This window comes from Biomphalaria glabrata, chromosome 7 (assembly GCF_947242115.1).
Source record: "Biomphalaria glabrata chromosome 7, xgBioGlab47.1, whole genome shotgun sequence".
In the NCBI taxonomy this organism is placed as follows: Eukaryota; Metazoa; Mollusca; class Gastropoda; family Planorbidae; genus Biomphalaria; species Biomphalaria glabrata.
Genome location: NC_074717.1, coordinates 15132470 through 15152434, shown reverse-complemented (window position 1 = coordinate 15152434; position 19965 = coordinate 15132470). Strand labels below are relative to the sequence as shown.

General features: G+C 32.9%; 1 protein-coding gene across 7 annotated transcripts in view; it reads right to left on the bottom strand.

The window, feature by feature from the left end:
* Window positions 1-1408: 1408 nt before the first annotated feature.
* The window catches only part of LOC106071259 (protein Jumonji-like), a 55882-nt gene continuing 37325 nt past the window's right edge, over window positions 1409-19965 (bottom strand). For 3 of the 7 annotated variants that reach the window (XM_056035210.1, XM_056035208.1, XM_056035209.1), the window contains exons 14-22: window positions 15033-15125; window positions 13295-13413; window positions 12250-12435; window positions 11988-12096; window positions 11378-11563; window positions 10275-10399; window positions 6525-6696; window positions 2831-2938; window positions 1409-1826 (exon numbers count right to left, since the gene is read on the bottom strand). In XM_056035210.1, coding sequence (XP_055891185.1) covers window positions 1695-1826; window positions 2831-2938; window positions 6525-6696; window positions 10275-10399; window positions 11378-11563; window positions 11988-12096; window positions 12250-12435; window positions 13295-13413; window positions 15033-15125 — 1230 coding nt within the window. In that variant the 3' untranslated portion in view covers window positions 1409-1694. The remainder of the gene's footprint in view (window positions 1827-2830; window positions 2939-6524; window positions 6697-10274; window positions 10400-11377; window positions 11564-11987; window positions 12097-12249; window positions 12436-13294; window positions 13414-15032; window positions 15126-19965) is intronic. The other 4 variants (XM_013231319.2, XM_056035211.1, XM_013231321.2 and 1 more) reach the window with 2 other exon arrangements.

The window sequence follows — 19965 nt, the reverse complement described above, 5'->3', positions numbered from 1 at the left end:
AAATTAAACGTGGAAATTCATACGTTCTAGTCTAGATATAGTAGATTCTATATCTAGAATTAGATCTACACTTAGATCTAATTCTAGACTAAACTTAGTTATGTTCTATCTTGAATCTAGATTTAGATCTAAAACTAGGTCTAGAATAGTCTAGATCTATGTCTAGTTTTTACGACAAATGACAATGGAGACATTAATATTTTTTTTGCGAGGTGAATGTCTGGACAGTCTGGTCCAAGTAGAGCTACTCCAAGTCTTTCAAGTCATTTCTAGCTAGCTCACTACCTAACTAAAATAGGTGAAGAATTTTTTTTTTCGTGTTGCCAATTTATCTTATTTTGTAAGAATAATTAATCTTTTTTAGTTTCTCTTTATTTCATGTAATTACTTTTGAATATATGGATAAGGTTAATTATTAATATTTTAAAAAATATAAGTGTATGCTAAATGAATGTATGGAGATGCCGTGGCTGAGGGGTAAAGCACTTGGAACTAGAAGTTCCGTGATCAAATCCTGGTGAAGACTATAGGTACAACCACTTCGGGGACGATTTTTAGTTTGTTTTCACACAAACTGTCTTTGTAACCTTGTTTTTTTTTGTTATGTGGCCCGCTACCAAAGTGACGGATTTAAAATGACCTGCACGTTATTAGGTAGGGCATCCATCACTGCTGTTATTGCTTAAGATCATTTATGACCTCAAGGAGTTATTCAACCATTTAGCCAATAGTCACAAGTTACTTTATTAGGGGGACTTATTAATCAACACTGATTCTATTGACGAAGACATTTTAAAAAGCCTCCACAAACGCAGTTCACCTTGACTTTTTTGTATGTCCGAACGGTTTGAATTTCTCCCAGCTGTTCGTACATTGTTTGTGTGACAATAAGAAAAGTTCCAACAAAACTTCTTCAGATGCCCACATGTGTACCTTGAATGTTTCTTGCATAATAATATTGCCAAGTCTCCTTATTCCAATAATTTGCATATATTTTTTTGACTAGGATGAATAGTGCCCCTTTGACACCAGGAGAAATGATCACAAGAAGTCTTTTCCCGTGCCACATTTTTAAAATCTCAATTCTTACTTTTAGAAAAAGTGTGTTTTAGAAGCCAGTATTTTTTTTAAGCTCTAAAAACAAGACTTAGTTAGATGTCTGCTTTGCCTCAGACCCCGCAGGAGGAGCATTCAGCTTTCCTCCTTACAACATGCTTGCTGTCTCTAAATACAAGACTAAGTTAGATGTCTGCTTTGCCTCAGACCCCGCAGGAGGAGCCTTCAGCTTTCCTCCTTACAACATGCTTGCTGTCTCTAAATACTATCAAATAAAAATGTTTGAAAATAAAAAATTTAGGACAAAAATACTTTTCATATAATCATAAATTTATTTCTTGATTTAACTTATTTACATTCACTGAATTCACTGACAACTCTTTGGATAAAAATATATGGACATAAATTTAACATACAAAATAACATATTTTCTAACATATAAAATAACATATTTTCTAAGTTCAAGATAAATAAATGGTTTCTTTATAAAAATGAAGATATCTATACATTTATAAAAATTCTAATACCTATTTAATACAAAATAAAAGAAATTTAAAACACATAGTAAGTAAAGTATAAAAGTATATTTACTTTATAAAAATGATCCTATTAAAAACATGACTACAACATGAGATGGTTCAAATAGGCTGTTTGTTATTGGATTTGCTCTTATTGCTAATGTTAGATGAAGATGGAGGACAGTTCTCAGCTTTAGAATTAAGGTAAGTTAATTTCTCTTTGGCATTTTTCAACATTGTTTCAAGTTCAGACTGTAAAAAATTTTAAAAAAATCCATAAATGTCATTAATCAAATACAACCAATATAACATGTCATTTAATTTAGTCATGAATAAATCTTAGTTGATATAAAAAAAATTAACCACTACAATATTAGTAAAAGTAAGTAAAGTAAGTAAGTAAATACATAAAACACTGAACCATAATCTTCAAATACAAAAACAAAATTTAATAAAATACTCTGAAAGACACAAAGATAAAGGCACATTCCTCGTCCCATATGCTAGGACAAATTTGTACAAATACTCCTTCTTCCCTAGTGCTATTAGAGCATGGAATGGGTTGCCTGAGCTAGCCAGGAAAACCAGTGACTTGGCAGAATTTAAGTCATTGGTTAATATGCATGACTAAATGCATGACGCGTAGGACGTAATCATCTTCTTTTTTGAAGTAATGTCTGTATTATATAAGATAAGAAAGTACCCCTTTCAATCTATAGTGCAGATGAAGTAAAGGTGATCTGTTTCTATGGTTGATGAGGGTGTCGTGTAGCCAGCACAGAGACCAACTGCTTTAATTTTCCCAACTAATGTCTGGTACCTATTAGAATGGAGTGAGGTGAGTGGTGCCCTTAATATACAGAGATTAAAAATCCCAGTCTTCACCAATATTTGAAACCAGAACTCCTTTGGTTTGGAAGTCAAGCTCTTTACCCCTCAGCCACCATGTCCCCATTATTAATTCCAATATTAAGAATACAAAAAAGAATGTACAAAAATTTTTTATGCTTGAAACAGTTTCATTGAAAGCTATGTTTTTCTTTCAAAGTTTTATTTCCAATGTATCCTAAAGTTTGTTAGTGGAACATTTATATAATGATATATTTGTAAAGTGCTGACAATTATGTAATTTCTTAAAGAAAACATTAACTTTTTTTTTCTAAAATTTGTTACTTCTGGTGATATAAAATCAAATTGGATACAAGTTATGGTAGATTATGTTATGGAATGTGTTTAAAGAAAATGATTCTAATTACCTGATTGTATCTCAAGAAGAGTCGTGTTAACTTCAAATTTTTCTTCTTTTGCACATGCTTCAGACCATGTTCAAGGCACAGTACTTGTTCATCTTGCTCATTGAGGACCTGTTGAAATAAAACAAAATATAACATTGCTAACATTGGTCACAGGTATAGTTATCACATAACCCATTAATGCAAGGCAGAAAATTGAATAAATTATTGTAATAGCCATGGTATAAATTATTGCATATTACTGGTATAGGCATAATTGTATAAACAAGACTAAATGTTAAATATCACTTAATCTAATGATACTGCAAACTTTAGAGGATCATCGATGAAACTAAACTCAGTGAACCTCAGTGGAACATCTATGATGCTCAACTCTGCAAACCTCAGGAGAATGGGGTGGACTGAGTGGTGCCCTTAAAATACCAATGCTACTGAACTCAGTGAAACTTCAGGGGATCATCAATGATACTCAACTCTGCAAATCCCATGGGGAATCATCCATCTATATATATAATTCTTTTCATGGCTCAAGAGTTTGGACAAGCTTTAAAGGAAAGATCACTCTTTTATTTCTGCAAGTTGGACTAGAGTTACCGGTACCCTACGAAAACAAAAAGGGGTGGAGGGAGAACAAATAGTACTCACCCATCACAAAATAGCTGGGCTGGACTTAACCGTTGTGACCAAGAAGTCATGGAAAGATCATTCTTTTTTTATTTCTACCCCAAGTAGTTTTAGCGCGAAAAAAAAGAGAGGGGGGGGGGGAGGAGAACAAGTAATCTACTCTGTATTCACCCGTCACTAAATAGCAAGGCCGGACTTAACCTTTGTGGGGCCCTATGCAAAACAAATTTCACGGGGCCAAGTTTGGGTAGGGATACGGATAATAAAAGAAAATTAAGAGTTTGTATTAGAAAATAAATTTGTCTATGCATTTTATTCATTCTTTACTACTCACAGAATTACTTTATGAGCCTTGCGTGTAGTGAAGTCATACAGTATATCATAAAAATTCTATTTCCTACGTAGATCACGCTCAATAGCAAGAATTACCAAATGTTTCAATCTATCTATGAGAATTGTTGACCTCAATTAACTTGAGGCGCGAGAAGCTTCTTTCACTAGAATCCACAATTAGGGGAATTGCATAATGCCTATTTTTTTAATTGCGCGTAGGATTGGCATTTTCCATATTGAATGACACCCCAAAATGACAATTTCAGGAGATTTGTAAGAGTTTTCAAAAGATTTTAATAATTTCCGGAGATTTCCAGGACTTTTTCGTATATTTTGCAATTTCAGGAGATTTCCAGGAGCTCCTGGTTAATCGACAGGAGGCCGCGGGAAATATGTTATAAGTACTAAAATTGTTTAATTTAATAATTTATACACCAAGAATTAGTGCGGGCCTATGAAAGTGTGGGGCCCACTGCGGTCGCATAGGTTGCAGTGGCCTAAGGCCAGCCCTGCAAAATAGTAGCGTATGCTACGCCCCCAGTCGACTATTATGTTAAATTATGCAAACTTAAGAGGATCATCAATGATACTCATTCTGCAAACCTAAGGGGGTTATCAGTGATGCTCAGCTCTATAGCTTAAGGGGGATCATCAATGATATTGAACTCTGCAAACCCCAGGGGAACATAAATGATGCTCCACCATGCAAACTTCAGGGGATCATCAATGGTAAAATTATAACAATATATGCTTTAATGTAATGTTGGATATTTGTGAAGTGTACTAGAGGCTAGATTGATGTTATTATGGTCTATATTTTCTCCTTAGAAAAAATGTTTTGTTTTGTTTTTACATGTTTCGGATGTTCCTTCAGAGTTGAAGATAGTTTACTTCCTAGTCCAAACCTCCCGCAGGACGACGGGGGATGGGAGCGGGCAGGATTTGAACCCTCGACCATAGATAAATCTGAACGACAGTCCAGCGCGCAAACCTCACGACCAGGCAGCCAAGAACAAAAACAACATAGAAGACAAAGGAATTTTATTATGAAAAATCAATGATTTTCTTAAGGGAGATTTTTATAAATGGCAGTAGCATACAAACATAGTATTTTGGTGTATCAGATGTGCTGAATACAAATGTATTGAAAAGCTATTAAAGATTTTCATACATGGAGGCAGATGCAAACTTTTTGTTGCATGTGATGTACAAAATAAGAAAGCATTGATAGGCAAACTATTTGAAATGAACAATAGAATAATTTTCCTGCACTTTTCATCACTGTAGAATCAAATATCTAAGCTATGTTGCTTGTAGCACAAAGTAATTTTTATTATTTAGTTGATAACATTGATCTTTCAAAATTGGTATTGTTTATATTGTCTGTTCATTTCAAAATATTTCTCAGTCCTTCTCTTTTCACTTTATTAAGTTTTTCATCATGTTCTATAATACTCCTACCACATTTCTTTACATTCTTTTCTTTTTTCTCTCTTAAATCAAAGTGTGAACGAAGAGCAGATTACTGTAACCTAACCATCCCCATACCTGATTTCTTGAAGGATTACTCCCTTTTAACTTACTATCCATTTAGCTTTAGGTGCTAGTCTAGTGGTATGCTCTACAGATTGCTGTCACAATGGTACCGAGTTTAAAGCCTACTGCTCCCATCCCCTGTAAAAGTCTGGGCTAGGACGGAATACTTTTCCTCTGAACAAACATCCAAAACATGTAAATTTAAATCAATCTAAACGATTTTTTTTTAAATTCAGATTCCTAAAAGTCTAAATTAATAAAAATATTGATCTTTTTTTAGACTTTGAAAATCCTAGACCTAGCATTATCATGCTTGGTAGATCATTATTGAGAATTAGCAGTAACTTTTTATGTCCACCAAGTCAAACACATGGAGCAGATATTTACTTTGGTTAACTATGAAATTTAATTATGATAGGATACTTTTTTTTTCATGTACCATTAGGCAAGTACCAGGAATGGGTATCACAGCCATTTTGGGAATTACTGAAAAATTGGTACAGTGGTCTGGTAGAGATATATCTAAATGAGATCATAAAAATCAGAATGTAAATTATAAACTGTGATAAAATCAGATTGTAAACTATAAACTATGATAAATCAGATTGTAAATTATAAACTGTGATAAAATCAGATTGTAAACTATAAACTGTGATTAACTAATTCATTAAAATCCTCTAATTAGGTATTACAGTGATTGGACCCCATGATGACCTGCTAACTATTGTAAAAAAAATGCAATGGCCATATTACAAGGTCTTTAGGGCTCACAAAGACCTTCCTTCAGGGAACAGTGCCTCAGATAAAGAAGAAAAGGCAGACAGAAAGCGTTGGGAAGTACTTTAAGATTTAGAAACAAAATATTCTGATGTATCCAAGATGCTACAGAAGAATCCTAGGTATCACATTCTAAAACCACATTACATAAAAGAATGGACTGGCCTGCCACTGAAAGAGGTTCATTTTAAGGCAAAAGACAAGAGAGAAATGAAGAAAGATGGTCGACAAATCTTGCATGTTGCCCCAACAGTCCAACAGGATAGGTAAAGGTAAATAAAAAATAAGTATTTCAAGACCATAATGTAGTTAAAACAAAAAAATAATTTGACAGTTTAATCTCCATCTTTCAATTGTAAGAGCCTTAAATATTGGAAAAGCTATGAACAGTTGAAACATATAATAAATGTCTAAAAGAAATACTAACCATTGAAAGATAACATATTCTATCACAAATTTCACACACTTTCTCATTTTCTAGTCCTGAAAATCTTTTCTTTACATTAGGTCCAGGGGGAGGTGACTCTGCAAAGACAGACCTTTTCTCACTGCGTAACCCAGCTGCATGAAGCTGTGTTCTCACCTCCAGTTCTCTAGAGCTGAAACAAAAGAAATTGCAAGAGATCTAGTTTAAGAATTTCTTGTGTACTAGTTGACCCACAGCATAGCATTTTGTCATTTTGGGGTGTCATTTAATATGGAAAAACAATAATCCTACGCGTGATAAAAAAAACCCCAGCATTATGCAATACCCGTAATTTTGGAATCTGGTGAAAGAAGCTTGTTGAAGTAATGAAGAATTACTTGAGGTCAACAATTCTCAAAGATAGATTGAAACATTTGGTAATTCTTGCTATTAAGCGTGATCTATGTAGGAAACACAATGTTTATAATAAACTGCATCACTTCTCTACATGCAAGGCTCGTAAAGTAATTTTGTAGGTAGTAAAGAATGAATGAAATGCAAAGACGAATTAATTTTCTAATACAAATTCTTAATTTTCACTTATTATCCGTATCCCTACCCAATTTTGGCCCCGCTAAATCCTTTTTTGCATAGAGCCACCCCAAAACGGTTGAGTCCAGCCTTACTATTTAGTGACAAATGAATACAGAGAAGATTACTTGTTCTCCCCTCCCCTCTTTTTTTTCGCACTAAAGTTACATGGGGTAACTAGTCCGACTTGCAGAAATAAAAGAGTGATCTTTCCATGACTTCTAGGTCACAATGGTTACGTCCGGCCCTGCTATTAATTGATGGGTAAATTCTCCCCCCTCTTTTTTTTTCGCCACTAAAGTTACGTGGGGTAGCTTTAGTCCAACATGCAGAAATAAAATAGTGATCATTTCTTTACTTCTTTTTGTCCAAACTGTTGAGCCATGAATAGAATTATATATATATAGAGACAACCCACGACGCTGCTATTTTGCAGGACTGGCGAAAGGCCACTGCAACCTATGTGACCAAAGTGGGCCCCAAAATTTCATACGACCCACGCTAATTCTAGGTGTAAATTATTAAATTAAACCATTTTATAACTTATAACAGATTTCGCGCAGCCGCCTGATTTACCAGGAGCTCCTTGAAATCTCCTGAAATTGCAAAATTAAGGAAAAAGTCATAGAAATCTCCAGAAATTATTCAAATCTTTTAAAAACTCATACAAATCTCCTGAAATATATATAGACAAAAATTGTATTTTGGGGTGTCATTCAAAATGGAAAACGCCAATCCTACGCGCAATAAATAAAAACGGCATTATGCATTACCCGTAATCTGGTGAAAGAAGCTTTTTGCGCCTCAAACTAATGAAGAATTACTTGAGGTCAACTATTCTAATAGATTGATTGAAACCTTTGGTAATTCTTGCTATTGAGCGTGATCTATGTAGGAAATAGAATTTTTATGATATACTGTATGACTTCGCTACACGCAAGGCTCGTAAAGTAGTTCTGTACGTAGTTAAGAATGAACAAAATGCAAAGACGAATTTATTTTCTAATACTGTCACAGATTACATTATAGAATTGTTTGTACATTTCATTTTTGAAAGAAATATAAGCCCTCGACATGAGTCTCGGGATTTAATCCTCAAATTTAGACACTTGTCATTCAAGTCAGGATTTACCCAAGGGACGTAATTAGTATGTTTGAAATATATTGGTTGATTTGAATTTAAACAAAGACATTTTTGAAAAGAGTTAGCGCCAGAGAATTGGCGGTAGTAAGAAAGAAAAGTCAGTCGATAAAATAAGGTTCTTGTAGATAGACACGTTTTCTAAGAGCTCTGTTTGAAAAGCCTTTGTAATATGGTTCATGCTCATTGATTTGTAATTTGTACATAAACTGTACTTACGTTGTATTTAATAAAGTTCCAGAGTTTTGTTTTATCAAAAGATTCGTCATTGGTGATTCTAGATCTTCATTTTTTGTTAACTATTGAATTCAAGTAAAATCCCCGGCATCACAACACGTCATACCATCTAAATGTTGTGACAAATACAAACTCTTAAATTTCACTTATTATCCGTATCCCGAACCTAACTTGGCCCTGTAAAATCCGTTTTGCATAGGGCACACAACGGTTGAGTCCAGCCCTGCTATTTAAGTGACGGGTGAATACAGAGAAGATTACTTGTTCTTCTCCCCCCCCCCTTCTTTTTTTCGCCGCTAAAACTACGTGGGGTAGAAATAAAAAAGAGTGATCTTTCCATGACTTCTTGGTTACAACAGTTAAGTCCGGCTCTGCTATTTTATGACAGGTGAATACTACTTGTTCTCCCCCCCCCCTCTTTTTTTCTTCTTAGGGTGACTCTAGTACGACTTGCAGAAATAAAAGAGTGATCTTTCTTTTACATCTTGTCCAAACTGTTGAGCCATGAAAAGAATCATATATATAGATAAGATTTGATTTATTTATTTCTGTGAATCAATAATCAAAAGAATAAGTACTGGTAGCCTATGACTAGCATACTGAGATTTTTATGTGAAATTGATGCTAAAAAAATAAAACTGAAACACACACACAATGATATGGAAGTAACTAAATTGGTAAGATAGAGCACTATTGACTATTGAAAGATCTTTGTCATGATTTGTTATGGAGAGTTGTGTTGTGACATATTGCGGGTTCAGAGGTGCCTCTATTTAGATTAAACACACAATAGAATACTAACTTGATGGACATATTATTATTGAATAAATGAAGCACACAGAAGATACTGATAATCAATAACTTATAACCATAAAATAATGACCATTGCCCCCCCTCCTTTTCTTAGAAAGTCTTCTAAAAAATCTTTTCTGGATTGTTACATAATTCTTGACACTTTCTGTGAACCTTCTTTTTAAACCACCTACTTGTTTACATCAAATATCTTTTCAAGATCTTTAGAAAAAACCTTCTCTAACATCATTGTTTTTCATACACATGCACAATGTGACCTAATAACCTGGTCAGTTGTCACTCGCCTGTCTTGTGCACTGAAGCTTGACAGTCTACATTCAAACAATGATTTGGATTTACAATAGAACAAAGAATACTGAATGTAAGTGTTTCTCAGAGAACTTAATGGCAGCTGAGGGTTTGCAGTGTGTTCACATGAAGATGAGGGAAACCATCTTCTTACTTTATTTACAGACACAATTCTGTTTTTAAAAAGTGTATTTAGTTGTCTTTTTGTGTGTGTGTGTGTGTGCTTCACTGCATGGAGTTGAAATTTCCATGCTCATGAGCATGAAATGTAAACCTGGACAACTTAGGTCAAAATAAATCTGATCCTTCTCCAGGTCACATTATATCCTTATACATATTTATATAGGTGTGGTTGAGTTGAATAAACTGCTTAGCAACATTATGGGACTCAAGTTCAAATCCTAATTTCAAATTTGATTTGAGCTGAGTTATGAAGTGTCTAAAGGCAGAAACTTTCTCCCAAATGCCCTCTCCTCAGGTCAAAACAAGAGATTGGACCAGTGCTAATTGATGATGCTTTAGGAGAAAGCACTGTAGAAAGGCAATAATAGAAATAGTAATCATTTTATTACAAGTACTTTCTACATTGAAATCTGAACTGAATTGTGTCTAAGTAAAAGCATAAAACTGGGTTTGAAAAGAAATGATGAATGTTATACTGTTATTTTAATTTATAATGTTGACCAAACAAATATACTTACACAAGGGAAGAAAACAATGGAAGTGCTTCAGAGAGTGTTGCAGCATCCACTTTATCATCCTGCATCAGTCCACAAAGAAGAGCACACATTGAAAACAGTTCTCTCTCTCCACTTTTGGTCAGCGCCTTAGAATAAAAACAAATGTATCTTTTTGGTAGGATAACTAAAAGATAAGAGGCAAAGATTTTATCTGGTTAGGACACATGAAAATAATTATTATTTAGACTAGAGCAGTAGTTCATACACAATCACAATGATGTTTGTGCTCACTTGTCCATTGTATAAAAATGTATGGGTGAATTGGTTGAAATTTGCAAAATAGGATCTGCCCCATACTGAACTCCTCCATCTCCCATATGCAATCAAAGTTGACCAGCTCGCTGCCAATCTAATTTTTTTCACTGTCAGCTATAATAACACCCTAAGACCAGCAATGGACACTGCATTTGAAACAGAAGCAAGGCACTCTAATCTCTAGCCCATTTTACAATGTAAACAAAGCAATAAAAAAAACAACAGGTGAATAGTTTTTTTTTAGATAAAAAAAGTCATTAAATGAGAATTGTATAAAAAGTCATTCAGTTGTCTGTCTATTGATCTTCATAAATGTACTTTTGTGTGTATTCCACTTAGCATTGACATGAAATTGTGCAGGATATTTTGATACTTTTCAAAAAATGTTACTGTAGTTGTCCACTGATAACCAAAAATTGGCAAGTGTTCATTTTGAATTATTAAACAATAATTGAATATCCATAGCCAAATGAACATTTTATTGCAAATGAGTTGCCCTGTCATATTCTAAAGACAAATACTGTAAACGCCAATTAAAACATATGTACGAAGCATAAGCAAGAAACAAGACATATATTACGCTCATACAAACAAATACATTTCTATAATTCTTAATTTATATATAATTTTTATTTCATAAAAATAGAGAACATTATTACCAGTATTGCAAGCAGATACCAGTATTGTGACTAGACCAACAATTTTAAGTCCCCTCTTTTTTAAAACTGTTGATACTGAATGACTTGTTTTTGAGTACCAGAGAGACTTTCAAGTCAGTTTATAAAATTTAGAAGAAAACCATAACTCACAAAAGAAGCGTCCATTCCAACTGGTAACCACTTAGAAGAGACAACAAAATGTACACTTTCAGAAACATTGTAGCCACAAGAGATTGTGGCTGTGTAAGCTCCAGGAAAGACGACCACAAACTGACGAGGGCTGTGGACACAACAGTGAACTTTCACACCATGCTGCTTCAATAGACTAGGATTCACCTGCAGGAAAGTTCAACCAAAAATTTGTATGAATATAAACAATATCTAGTAAGGATAGCTAAAAATGTCAATGTTTTATAGCTTTTCTGATGTATTTCAAGAGTACACTCTAGAAATCAATTACAAGTGATAGCTAAGACTTAGTGAAGCTATTTTGTTATTTCTTACCTTCCTCATAATATAAAGGGCTAAATTATGTTAAGAAAAGAATGAAAGCTGCAGCAAACAGCTTTTGTAAAAATATTCTGATAACATCATTCTAACTATAAAGGTACAAAAAATAAAGTTTTTCTGAATAATGAAACTAAACAAATTTTATTGTAAAATTGTACATTTCAAAATATTTCATAGAATAATTCACAATGCAAAGTTCCTGATGTATTAGTCTGATGCTTGGCTATAAATTAAACTCCATATTTCTTACCATGACACAATCTTCCTTCAACCATCTTGGCTTGTTACTCAATAGACTTGGGGCTAACTCTAACATTGCAGTGCGGAATTTGGACCGCTGAGATTTGGGAATGCAATACCTATAAAAAGAAAATGCATAGGCATATGTATATGATGTATCCTTTATTTAAAAAAAAAAGTTTTCACTTTGTATTGTTAGAGCCACCATCACTAATAATGGACAGACCATAAATATAAGGAATACAATAGTTGAATGACTAAGAGAAACTTACCAAATAATATCAGAGCCAGTATGTAAGTACTGGATGTAAGGGAGACAATGAGGATCTGTAGACCAACAGGAGGTAGAGAATAACATGCCCATGTGAAGTGTAGGAATACTGATGCCTGAGACAGGACCCAAGTATTTCAGAAGGCAGCTGGCAGACTCAGGAATGTTATTTAAATTCCAAGGGTGTCTGAAACAAATACAAAAATAAATGCCACAGTCACCACACAATTTCTAATGTAAACTAATTTCTTGAAACTATAATAGAAATACATCAAAGATTAACTATGTTCACAAACACCATAGTCTAAAGGTGTACTTCAGAAAGACAAAATGACAGAAGTGTTTTTTAAAATCTGATTGAGTACCAATATTGAAAAAGTTTACATATATTATCAAAAGTTGATTCACATACTTACTTTATCCCAATAGTTGTCTGAATCACTTATAAAACCCACCTTTTAAATACTGCATAAGTATTACACAATAACTTACATTTCTTTTGATATATTTGAATGGCATTAATAATTCAAGATAACAAATAACTCCTTATATTTATAAAAGATGTAAGTTAAGGACACTTCTCTTGACTACCATTAGGGGGTATGTTATATACAGTCAAAACAGCAGACTGAAACATTTGATAATCAGTAAAGAAAAAGATTTTATGTTTAGAAACGTACGTTAAGAGTGTATATTTACTAAATAATAGCTGGTAAATTAGAAGATATTGGCTTTAAGTTTGACAACAAAAAGGACAATTAAAGGTGATCACTGAATCTGGATCCTTTCAATTCATTAAATCTTTGACAGAGTGATTCAAGAATGGTTCAAGAGTGATTCAAGAATGATTCAAGAGTGATGAAAGCAACAAAAATAATATGATGATAATATTGAAGAAAAATTGAATTTTTTAAATATTTTTTTTAAAAAAGAAAACAACTTGTGAATCCCTGGAAACTTATCCCAACCATCCATATAGTGGTTAAAACAGTTTTTCTTTCCATTGCAATATTTAGCACGTGTTACAAATGCTGAGTACTATTGACCTTGAGTAAGCACTGTCTTTTCTTGTTGGGAATGCACTAGCCTGGGCCCTAGTATTGATGTGTCCACATTGCACACTCACATGTTTAGTCCTTTCATCAACAATCTTCCAGTACTCTGTCTGAGAGAACAACATTCACATGAATCATCATGAAAAACTTTGTCATATATTAATCCACACATTTTAAAATATTACTTTTATTCCTTAAACAAATCAGGAAGCTAAAAGCTAGATAAAAGTAATAGAAAATGTTTAAAAAAGGATTAGTTCAGAGGGTAGAATGGATCTTACTCTGTACCACAATAGAATCTGTGTGGAATGAATCTTACTTTTGACTTTTTTCAATGTCAATGTTGGTTGCCCATTGAAAAGACACACTAAAAGTCTTCTTGTTTACAGTAGCTCCTAAATACACTTTAATGGACACTAACAATGGACAACTGGAAATGTGTAATACATGTAAAGTACTTGAACTTTTTATTTACAATTAAAAACAAGAACTTGCCACAAAAAAAAGACACACATATATTTGGTTCTTTTTTTTTTTTTTTTTTACATTCCCTGCAATGTGTAACACTGACAGACACACAGAGTAAAGAACAAATGAGATTTTTAGCAATCAGTTCTTGTCTCATTGGACAGAACTTCAAGATGATTTGACTAGTTATTTGGAATGGGTGTCAGTTAGTTGTCTTCTAAATTTTTTCCCAACATTTCTAAGGAATCCTTATTGAAAATGTTCATCCAGATAAAGTACATACATGTGTTTTTTTATGCTCTAGTTAAAAAAACTGTCTTAAGTGACACAGGAGTTTAGATGACGTGTTACCCTGCCAACAACTTACTGACTGAGGCAATACTCGTCACAAAGTTGTAGGTTTAAACCTTGCCAATACATCTTTACTCATTTTTTAATTATACTAAAGCAGTGGTGCCCAAAGTACAGACGGCTAACACAGCAACATGCTTCCATTTGGCCCACAGAAACATTAGCACAAAGTGTAGAAAATACCCCCTCCTAGCTAAGAAAAAAAATAAGTTAAAAAATTGTTTATCTCACTATATGTCTGGGCCCTGACTCTTTCTTTAATGGGTTATTACCATGACCTTTAGCAATAGTGCGTTTATAAAATGGAAGAGCAGAAGAAATGACAAATGGACTCTGACATGTAGAAACTTCAAGGAAAAGTGAACAGATCTTTTCTTTTTTGTGGAACATGATGACAACCCAACATGTTTGCTTTATAAAGAAAGAGTGGTTGTTTACAAAAAAAAATAATCTCATCTGTCCTTTGAATTTCATTCAAGGGGTGCTTTGACAATTCCTGTAACCAAATCTCTCCATTTTTCCCAGGATATCAAGAGAGAGGCTGGTCCATTCTTTAAAATTGTCCAGCCAGTTTTTATCTTTGGGCAACCCTTTCTCTGTGCTCCCTCTACTGTGCCTTGAAGAATGACTTTTGACAGTGAGTCTTGTCTTAAAATATGACCAAACCAGCTCAGCCTCATAGTATTGAGGAGTTACTCTTTTTTGTCAGCCAGAGTGTTGACTTGTAATAGGACAGAGAGACATACCACACAAAACTAAGAGCACCTTTTTTTCCTCCTTGGGCCATTAAAAATGCTTATTGCCGTATCATAGATAACATCTTTTTAAAGTATATAGTAATTAGTTTATGACAAAATTAAAATATGTTTAAAAACAAAACTCTCAATTTTCTGAAACAAAATAAACTTACTTCTACTTGAGATGCAGTTGGGTCATCTTTAAACCACATTGACTGAACATTTCTAGCTATTCTAGAGAACCAACTGACTGGCATAGATTTACCCTGACAACAAAAAGGATAATTGGTTGATAGTTGAATTTTCATTGAGTTCATTGATAAAATTCATTAGAAACATTAAAAAAAAAAAAAAATCTAATAGCAATAAGCTGATAAAATTCAAATATTTTTAAATCTGTGAAAACGACATATTCAAGATTTAACTCTGGCTGAGTTGTGCTTCCTGAGAGGCTAAAAGCATCAATCAAAATATTTTTATCTCTATCCACAAGAGAGCTTGAACCATAGAGCACTGAGCATTCTGAGTCAAATTGAAAAGAAAAATCCTTAACATTAACGTAACAAAATTAATCTAAAATCAAATATTGTACATTTCTTATAATGAACTTGGAAAACCTCAAGAGCATGACTGTTTAATAGCTCATTTAGAAACATTTTTAAAAATTATACAACAAAAGTATGGTTTAGGGATAATTATAAAAATAATTTGTCAAGTATTTATCAAGTCTAATGTCCAATGATCAATGGAAATACACTTAAAAAGAAAAGAACCACAAAACACTATTTTTAGCGGCCCCCGTAAGGGGAAAAAGCCGCTATTAGGTTTGTGCAAAATGTCCGTCTGTCACACTCAGATCTCGAAAACTAAAAGAGATATGAAAAATATTATTTCACCATTAAATGCGGCTTGAAAAGTTTAGGTGCAACGGCTACTACTTAATTTATAAAATTAATTATAAAAGCGATTTTTTCATAAAAATACACCAATTCTAAAACAATTACGTAAATGTAAGGGAGGCAATGTTACAATATGCTAACAAAGATGGACAATTTTTGTGTATTTTCAGTATTTTAAATCTGATTTAACCTTTAGTTTTTCATTCAGGAATATTGCAATAGTTTTTAAGTATCTATAATAGATTGTTCCGGATGTTTTGTGAAAACCTAATCAATGCCAGCAAATATTTTTTTGCTCTTCTAACTTATATTAGATTTTAATTCCATGCTTAAACGTTGCAATAAACACATCATCTTTTGTACATTGTTCCGGTTTTTTAATGTAAATAGCATATAAATGCTAAATAAAAATATCTATACCGATTTATATTTCAATAACTATAAAGTTGTTCCGGATATTGTTTTATAAAAAAATAAATTATGTCAAATGATTGTTTGAAATCGCATAATTGACTAATATTACACTTATATTCTTTAACACTATGTCACTGTAGTTTATTTATCCATATCTACTGTTCCGAATTTTTAACTTAAAACAAATTTATGTCAAATTTTTATTTTTTTCAAAAATATCGACAATAGGTTGTTCAGGATTTTAAAATAAGAAAGTAATTTACTAGAAACGATTATTGAAAATCACTTTTTAATTTATTTTACAGTTAATTTTCTCGCCGAAACATAATAAATGTTGTTTAATCGGTTAAGAATGTTCCGGATTTTGTTTCGAAATGTTTGAAATCCCTCTTCTAATAAATAAAGAAATAAATTTCTCTTTTACGAAAATTGGTTGTTCCGGATTTTTTATGAAAAATATTTTAACTCTATTTATGTAAAATTGCACTTCTCTCTTACAATACATGTAACTTTCTAGCTAAAACGTTAGAAAATCTTATTATCGTTAATATTATGTTCCGATTTTTAAGGAAAACAACTTTCTTACACCAAAGTATGGTTTGAAAATCTCTCCATAAGGCTATGGTACATCTAATTTTCATAACAGACCATCCCACAAATTTAATTAACGGTATCTCACTATAAATACATAAACATCCGGAACAATCTATTATAGAAACTTAAAACTAATGCAATGTTTCGGAAGGGAAATTACATTTTAATCAGATTTTCAATAACTTTTAGTCTTTTTTTTTCTCGCTACTAACATGACGAACAGACAGACTGACAGACAAAACAAATAAAGCGTCTTTAATCCCTTTATATATATATGTTATATAAAAATTTAGTTTAACTAACCATCAAATGAAATGCTAAAAGAAATCACTCGGTGCACCAATGTCTATGAACCCTCGAGAAGCTGCTCGTATAGAAGACATTTTTTAGTCTAACTAGGATGTGTGACGTAATGGAATTTTTTTCCTTTGACGTCATATGGAGTTAATTCTTTAAATGAAATGCTAAAAGATCTCACTCGGTGCACCAATGTCTATGAACACTCGACAAGCAGATAGTATAGATGACATTTTTTAGTCTAACTAGGACGTGTGACGTAATGGAATTTTTTTCCTTTGACGTCATATGGAGTTAATTCTTTAAATGAAATGCTAAAAGAAATCACTCGGTGCACCAATGTCTATAAACCCTCAACAAGCTGCTCGTATAGATGATATTTTTTAGTCTGACTAGGCCGTGTGACGTATTGAATTTTTTTCCTCTGACGTCATATGGAATAAATTCTTTAAATGAAATGCTAAAACAACTCGGTATAGTAATGTTTATTAAACCTCATAATGTGACTCGCATTTTAAAAATACAATAGCTAGATTTAGATCTAATCTAGATTTTTTATACTAGATCTAGATTTTTTTTAAACACTAGAACTAGATTTTTTACACCAGATCTAGATTTTTTTTTTTTACACTAGAGCTAGATTTTTTAAGACTAGATTTAGATTTAAGTTCTAATTAAAATCATTGTAGAATCTAGATCTAGAATTTCTTGGTCTAATTTAGAATGTTTGTTGTTTTACATGTTTCGGATTTTCCTTCAGAGTTGTAGTCCAAACCTCCCTCAGCATGACAGGGGATGGGAGCGGGTAGGGTTTGAACCTGGGACCATCGATGAATCCAAACGACAGTCCAGCGCGCAAACCGCACTACCCGACAGCCATGATCTAGACTAAAAAAAATTTTTTACAACGTCAAATGAATCTTAAAAACATTATTACTTTTAACAATCAAAACAAAATCACGTCTTGGATATTCCTTGCGAATATACGGATCCGACAGGGATCCGTCTCCCACGGGGGCCGCCTCTGAGTTTGTGTGTCAACACAAACTCTCTTTGTAATCTTGTTCTTTGTAATCTTGTTCAAGAGGTATAGAATCTAGATACCATCATACAGCTATTAAATATGAAATATTTTAATCTTTATAAAATAGTTTATATCTATGTGCGTATAATATGCATGCTTAATTTTAAAAATATAAGAGGACCATAAGTGACTGTAACACAATAATTTAATAATGAAAACAACTGTAAATGAATACCTAATGTTTACAAGACAAATGTTATGAAAGGTGCATGTATTAACTGATAGAATGACTAAAATCCTACTTCTAGAAGGATGCATCGTATTTGAGCTGTACAAAAGATGGAGTGGGCTGATGTAAGGTAAATACATGGGATTACTAATACATAGGATTGAGTTGACAGACAAATTTTTATATATTTGTATTTAGTATATATTGAAAACTTGTAGATATTTGTTAACCCACTATCTCTGACGGTTCCATGACAATTCATTCACGACTTTTCGTTCTCACATCTATTCGTTCACCCAACATATTGCTCACAAATCGTTCACACGACAAATCATTCACAGACAAATCGTTCACTGGATAGTAACATATTGTTAATATTATATATTCTCGTCGCATGTTTAATTTGTTTACATTAAAACTTTTGTAAGTACTATTTCCAAAAAAAAAAAAAATCTATCTAATCCTAGTTTTTAAAAAATTCTTTGTTCATTCTTTAATTTATAGTGAAAATGTCCAATAGGCATGTTAAGTTAGGTGGAAAAAAAATGTAAAAAAAAAATATAAATAAATAAATATAAATATATAAATAAATATTTAAAAAATACTCAAAGTTAACAATAAACAAGATTACAAAGACAGTTTGTGTGGAAACACAAACTCAAAATCGGCCCCCGAAGTGGTCCACCCAGGCAGGCTTCAATATTTTCAGAAAGAACATCCTAATGAAATTATATCATAGACAAATGAGAGATAAGAATGGAGAAAGAAGGTTGACAGATCTTGTGTAGTGCCCCAACGGTACAGCAGATCAAAGGATAGGTGCAAGTGAATGCAAAGTTAGATGTGAACCTGGCCTAACTAGTTCCCCTTTCAGACCTTGTGGTCTATAGGGCAGAAGAAGTAATGTTCATCTGTTTTTGTGGCCTACGGTTAACGAGGGTGTCATGTAGTCAGCACAACGACCAACCGCCTTTACTTTTCCCCAACTAATATCAGGTACCCATTGGAGCTGGGTGGACTCAGAGGCGCCTAAGGATTCCGAAGTTGAAAATCGCCTCTCCTGGCCTAACTGAAGTCTTATAATTGATGTAATTGTTTTGAAAAGGTCCAATCTCTTATTCGAATGCTCAAAAAAAAAAAAAAAAAAAAAAAAAAAAAAAAAAAAAAAAAAAAAAAAATTTGGCAATAAAGAAAAAGTTTACAAAAATGAAGTTTACAAGATTACTATTTTAAATTAGGTCTAACTTATAATGCATACTAATTAGCTTTTTCTCTTTAAAAACTGCTTGCATAACTAATTTTAAAAATTAGATTTTTCGCTATCAGAAAAAAAAAAGTAGCCGTTGCATCAGAACTTTGAATGGTCTAAAATATTGTGATGTCGGATTTTCAATATCTTTTCTAGTTTACGAGATCTAAACGGGACGGACGGACAGACATTTCGCACAAAACCAATAGCGTCTTTTCCCCTTTCGGGGGCCGCTAAAAAACAACTTTCACCAATGTTTTTGCAAACACGAAGATGAATGTAACAAAAACAATGACTTGTCAATGAACCATTTCTCTTTTTATAAGTAATGGTTGCCTATCAGATAAAGTTGTATTTGTTCTACAGACGCCATTCTGTCTAGCACGCAACTAGGTGTTAA